Source organism: Falco punctatus (assembly GCF_963210335.1).
Source record: "Falco punctatus genome assembly, chromosome: 15".
Classification (NCBI taxonomy): domain Eukaryota; kingdom Metazoa; phylum Chordata; class Aves; order Falconiformes; family Falconidae; genus Falco; species Falco punctatus.
Window position 1 is genome coordinate 23,622,827 of NC_137595.1, and position 6,496 is coordinate 23,629,322.

At 59.0% G+C, this 6,496-nt stretch overlaps 1 protein-coding gene across 2 annotated transcripts in view; it reads right to left on the minus strand.

Annotated features, from left to right (window-relative positions):
• The window catches only part of NHSL2 (NHS like 2), a 37,617-nt gene extending 35,566 nt beyond the window's left edge, over positions 1-2,051 (minus strand). The window contains exon 1 of one of the 2 annotated variants that reach the window (XM_080365250.1): positions 101-2,051. In XM_080365250.1, coding sequence (XP_080221376.1) covers positions 101-842 — 742 coding nt within the window. In that variant the 5' untranslated portion in view covers positions 843-2,051. The remainder of the gene's footprint in view (positions 1-100) is intronic. The other variant, XM_080365251.1, reaches the window with a different exon arrangement.
• Between the last annotated feature and the right edge of the window lie 4,445 nt (positions 2,052-6,496).

Genomic DNA, 6,496 nt, shown 5'->3' on the forward strand with positions numbered 1-6,496 from the left:
GGGGACCTGCCCACCCGCCCTGGGGAGAGGAGAGGGGCCACCCCCGGCCGCGCACCCCCCGGGGCTGGGGGCCCCGGGGAGCACCCCGGGATGGCCTTACCTGGGGCTGCGGGCGCCCCGCGCAGCGGCCGGCCCCGCAGCAGCGCCTGCAGGCGGGCGGCTCGACGGTGCAGCCGCCCGGTGCGGCGACCCAGGGCCAGGACGTGCCCCTCGATGTCTCCCAGGAGGGCGAGCGAGTGGCCGCAGAGCTCGGCGAGCTGCCGGAGCAGGGTGAGTGCCGCCAGGCTGCAGACGTCCCGCAGCTCGGCCAGCGGCACCGCCGACCGCCCCCGCCGCGCCACCACGCTCCGCTTGTAGAACGGCATGGCACGGCACGGCACGGCGCGGCTCCCCCGGCCAGCCCCGCGGCTGCGAGGGCTCTGGGCCGGCGGCAGCGCCGGGGCTCGGGGCTCGGGGCCGGCCGGTGGGAGGAGGAGGAGGAGGAGGAGGAGGAAGAGAGGGGAGGGGCGGCCCCGCTCGGGGATGCTCGGGCCGGCGGCGGGGCCCGTGGGCGCATCCCGGCGGCCGGGAGGGACAGACCGGACCCGGCGCGGTACGCAGCCGGGAGCGCGGGGCCGTCCGGGGCTGTGTCCCGGCGGGACCCCCGCGGGCTGAGTGGACGGCCATGCCCCGGTGCCAGCTTTCTCCACTTTCAGCGGCTCCCTGCCTGCCGGGACTGGTGGGTGTGCAGGCCTTTCCTCAGGTCCCTGGCTCGACTGCCCTGGGATCTCGGTATGGGGCACGGGGTTGCCCTTCTCCAAGAGGAGGGCAGAAGCCCAGTAGACGCAGCTGGGAAAGCACATTCATCTTGCAATTTTTCTGGCATTCCTCTCCTGCGGATGTTCTTGGACCCCAGCAGCTGCTCTCCTCTGCCCATTCCCTTCTCCCCAGCACACACTAAAGCAAATATTTGTGCTGGCCCAGTAGCAAAAATTCCCCTGTTTGATACTATCTGCAAGCTTCCATCCCTCTGGGGTGGCACAGGGGTGTAGCACAGAGGCACTGCCTGCTGGCTCCCAGTCACTGCAGGCTGAATGCGGGCTGCTCCCCGGCTGGCCGGCCAGCCGCTCTGGGAAAGGCTGGGCAGGGTTTGAGCTCGGGTGAGGCAGAGCCTGCTTTGGGCAGGGGTGTGAGGCTGTTTCTCCCCTGGGGAGTGCAGGCACCTGGAAAGATATTTCACTGCAGTCTCCAGAGCCTCTTCCTGCAGGTTCCTGGACTGTTAAGCATCATTTTACAGCCACGGTGGGTCTGTACATCACCCTGGGGCCACGCTGAGGAGTGAACCAGTGCTGCGTGGCCCTGGCTGCACCCCATCCAAGGGACAAGCCCAGCGAGGGTCAGGGTACCAGGCTCAGGGCCATGAGTTGGGTATTCCAGTCCTTTGGCCAGGCTGCTCGCAGCGAGGCCCCAGCTGAGCACAGGAGCTCTTGCACCCTGGGCAAGGGCAGCAGTGAGGGCAGGATTCCCGCCAGCACTCGAGGAGCCTTGTGCCCTTCCCTAACCAGGCTATATTTAACATGTTCTTATTTGATCTGTTCTTCATGCCAGTATTTTCCCTTCTTCCATAAGAAAAACATGTGTTGGCAGCATATTCTTGTGGCTGCACAGGTGTCCCCTTGAGCGGCCACAGGCCTGAAGGGCAGTGCTAGGGTGGGAGGGATGGGGGAACCCTTTTGTGGCTCCTAAGAGTGGCTGGGCAGGCCAGGTTTAATCTGAGAATGCATTTACTAGTTCCTCACCTGCATCTTCCCCTGTGCTGGAATGTGTCCTGGACAGCATGCAGCAGCAAAAGTTGGGAGAAGAGCGGCCATGGTGGGTGCACCCCCAGATTCAGCCAGGCCAGCACTTCATCCCCAGTTGCCTGGGGCAGAGTGAGAATGGAATTTGTATCAGGAATTTCCCGAGCTGAATGCCATACCTCTCTGCATGGTGAAACTTGCTAGACTCCTGAGCTGTTCGTGCTCCACTTGGGCTCACGGAAATGTTTGTGTGTCCAAACCCAGCTTGATGGGTCTGCTACCACCATGTGAAGAACACATTGCTTCCCTTCCCTTCCCTTCCCTTCCCTTCCCTTCCCTTCCCTTCCCTTCCCTTCCCTTCCCTTCCCTTCCCTTCCCTTCCCTTCCCTTCCCTTCCCTTCCCTTCCCTTCCCTTCCCTTCCCTTCCCTTCCCTTCCCTTCCCTTCCCTTCCCTTCCCTTCCCTTCCCTTCCCTTCCCTTCCCTTCCCTTCCCTTCCCTTCCCTTCCTCTCCCTCTCCCTCTCCCTCTCCCTCTCCCTCTCCCTCTCCCTCTCCCTTCCCCCCTTTCCAGCATCCTTAGGTGCCCCTTAGCCCTTCTCTGCGATGAGATCTCACCAATGTCTTCTCCAGGGCACTATCAGAGCTCTCTGATGTCTCTTCCCTGGTCTGATGAGACCATGGTGGCAGCACTTTCCCAGGTGCGGGAGCTGAGGAGCACTGTGGGGCTCAGCTCTGTTCCCGGCACACGATGCTCCAGGGATTTATGTTGTAGCTGCATGTACTCTGCTGCCTGGATTTCCCTGCAGCCAAGCTCCTAGGTGAGCTCCCACAGCTTGCGAGGTGTCACCAGGGATGAACCCACCTTGAGCGTGGCCACCCCTGCACTGGCAGCATGGGAGATCCTTGCAGTACTGGGGATGGGGCCCAAATCCTGGGAAGCGTGAGCCTGGCCCGGCTTTTCTCTCTCACGCGCATGTGTGGCATGGCGGTGAGTCGGGGAGGTAGGTGTGTTGTAAGGATAGCAGAAAACCCACAGAACAGAACAGTTTCTTTTTAGCCTCTGGTTTCAAACCAGCTGGCGAGCAGCTGGGATGGCTACAGCTGCCCGGGTGGCCTGGCCCCATGGCAGGGGGCTGTGGGCAGGCAGCGCCAGGGGGTGAGGGCTGTCTCAGTGTGAGCAGGACAGAGGGTGGAGCGTGAGGGCCCCGATGCAATGGTTTGGGATGAGCGGAGCAGCTGCCACAGACGGCATGAAGGTGATGGATAGGAGAGGGCTGTCTTTCCCCCGCGCACAGAAATCTCCGTGCATGACGTGGGCTGGAGCAGCCAGCTTTTGCGTGTCATCTGTGAAACCACCCAGCAGCTCCCCCCTACCAGCACTATGCAGGTCTCCGTGTCTTGCAGGTGGGGAAACTGAGGCATGGGGTTGTTTACCTCCTGCCAGGAGGTAAAGAGGGTGCAGTCAGCCTGATTCTTTTGGCCTGGTCAGTCCCCAATCATGAATTATCATCCGGGAAAGGAGAGCATCTGGAGCCTATCAGGATCACTGGTATAGGTCTAGCAGGGAAGAACAGGCTGTGCTGAGCACAGGAGCCCACTCTGCTCCGCTCCACTTGCTTCCCATCTCCAGCCCACCCACCCTTCCTGACACTGACCTCTCTGCCAAACCAGAAAGAACACACACGGACAATGTGCCTATTTTTGTGGCTTTTCCAATAGAGATCTGCTTATTTCAAGACCTCCTCACAGTGCAAAATTCAAGAGCCAGGTTTAAACTGTCCTTCCTAACAGCTGCAGCGCACACCTGGACCTGACCCTGCCGGTGGGCAGGACAAAGGCAGGGAACCCCACCTATACATGAATTTATCCACTTCTCTTCTGGTTTCCAGGCAGTTTCCTCTTGTGCTGCCGGTTTGTTACAGCAGCAGTGCTGAGGTATTTGGTGTTTGCTTCGGCTCAGTCCCAGGCCTCAAGGCTGGCTCGGTAAGTAGGCAGATTTTAAGCCTGGTAAGTGGCAAGGGCTTTTTCTTTTGCTTTCTATGTGCCTTTGGCGTGATTTTCAAGCCTTTCTCTGCAACTGGAGAGGTCCGAACACCCCTTACCGTTGAGTGCAAGCGAAGATCCTCAGGTAATAACCCGACTCCAGGAGGTAAGGAATTCATACAATAATCACTCAGCACAAGAACCTTAATAAATCACAAAATCTGGTTGCTTAGTGACTTAAACGGGCTTTTTTTCTAAATGGAGTGTGTTTTTTCTTAAGTCTTCTGTCAAATGTTTAGCGTAAGAAAACTAAAGTGACCCTTTAAATGTGAAGTAAGCTGCATAATGAAGTCACCATGTTATGAGGATGATCAATCATTAAAAGCAGGGCTGGCCACGGCAGGAGGGCTGGAAATGAGCAGCCCTGCAATAGCTCTGGAGCTGCTGGACAAGCCCCAGGGGAGAAATCCCCTGGGAAAGCAGCGTGGGAGCAGCATAGTCCCATGCCTGCACTGGGTTATTTCCCCCCCGGGTTCAGGGTCTCGGTTCTCTGCTGGGTGGACCCCTCGGTGTAGGCAGAGCCAGGAGCCAGGTGCTGCTCCAGGGGTGTGATGCGCTGTAACGGACAGGTGAAACCCCAGCGCAGGGAGTGAATGGGCTCGGGATCCTGTGGGAAACAGCTCCACTGGCTACTGGCCAGGAAGGAGTTTAGCCAGTTCTGCAAACACTGATTGCAACCAGATGCTGCAGGGATGCTTTTCCTGCTCCGGCTCTGTTCCACCCTGCAGTGGAACGTTCCCTCTGAGGAAGGGGACATGGCATGCCCTAGAAGCGATGCCTTGGGTGGGCTTTTTTGGGTGGCAGGGCTTTGGATGAGTCTCACTTGCTGGTAAGGGGGTAGGGGATGGTGATTCCAGGATCCTGGAGGGAGTTAGCAGGGGGAAAGGGCCTTTTTTCTTCCCCCCTGCCTTGTTCTGGCGGTTCCCACTGCAGCAAGCACCAGGCAGCAGCTTTTAAGCTACAAAATAGTTGCCAAAATGCACTGGCTCCAACAGCTGCTGGCTTGGCCTCCACCTTGTTTCCAGCTGAGAGGAGCAGTAGGGAGGGAGCTGGAGGCATGTTGAGGAGTGCAGAGCCCTGGACACGGTGGAGGAGCCGCCTTGCCGGCCACCCTTGCCCCACAGCTGATGTAATGCTGAGCTGGAGGAGGGGGATGCTTCTTGGCAGCAAGGGCTGCCAGATGCCTTGTTCAGTTGGGATTTCCTCTGCTCTCACTTGCTGGGGACTCCTGCAAGCTGCTGTGCAACCACCCAGCCTTGGGTTTTGCTGCAGTCTCTGAAAGGTGGCCAGCTGGGCGACTTGGAGTGCCTGGTCCTGCCCTTGTCATGCAAACCCCACTGGGAGCCCTCGAGGCTGACTGCCAGGCACACACACTGCGAGGGCAGGACAGTAAATGCCTTTGCGTTGTGTCTTCTCACTTAGCACCTGGTGATATGAGTAAGAATCATCATCTCTTCCTGTTTTTTGCAGAACTGCTTACCACACCAAGACCTCCACCTCAAGGGCAATGCTTGGCTGGAGGCCGTGGCTGTGGAGGTGAACCGAGGTTGCGCTCCCCATGGGCAGCAGCTGAGCGGAGCCAGACGCGATGGATGCAGGCTCCGGGCCGGAGCGGCTCTGCCCCAGCTGCTGCCAGGACCCTTCACCCCGGGGCTCTGCCAGGCTGCCCCGACGAGCGACTCCCTTCAGCGGCCAGCGAGCAACAGGCGTGGGGCTCCCAGTGGCCCCAGTGCCCACTGGAGGGTGCTCTCTGACAAGGTTTGTGCTGTAGGTGCTTCCTTGGTGCAGCAGGCGCTGAGAAAAAATAAAAGGTTGAAGCTGGAGTGGTTTTGCTGGGATCTGCAAGCAAAGTCCCTTCCCCAGAGAGGAGGCATTGCTGGACCCCTCTGGGGGCAGCGGCCCCCCCCCCCCCCCCAGGAGCCACTGTCCTCTGAGCCAGGTCCTGCCTCACACCCGCTGCCCTGCATTGATTTGCCTTCCCAGGTCTTTGCTGTGGGGCCATGGTTTTGTGGAGCAGCAGCCAAGGGAGCACGGCTGCTCCATGTGCCTGAGCTGCTGGTAAACACACACCTTCAGCCCAAGCTGCGTGGCTGTTTATCTCACTGTGGCCTTGGGGTGCACTGCCTTGGAGCCTGTGGGGCTGTGGGTCCCCAGCCATCCCTTATGGTCCCACTGGAAAGCCCCTTTCCAGGTCCTGCTCCAAAATCCAGCAGATTCTACAGTGTTCCTGCTCCCCCTGTGCCCCCTCCCAGGGCTCTCCAACCAACCCATGTAGTTTTACTGAGCAGCTCCCAGCGCACAGTCTGCAGGGGTCTGCTTGGACACAGTCCCGTAGCCCAGGACACAGGGCAGGACAAGGAACAGCACCTGGGGTCAGAATTTTCTTCCCTTTGTTTACTGAGTTACGTGCAAGGTCTGCAGAACTTCATCTGAGTAGCTCGAAATATCCCCACCCAGGCAAATGTACCACAGCTACTGCCTCCTTCCTGTCCCTGTCCTCCCACTAAAAATTAATTGGCAGACCAGATACTCCAAGAGCACCTCCTACAACCAGGTCTCCTCACTGATGCCATTCACTACCAAAATTGGATACAGCATCCCCTGTTCCTAGCTACACATGGTCCTAATCATTATAGGAGGATACATGGTCCTAATCATTATAGTAGCTCTTTTTCT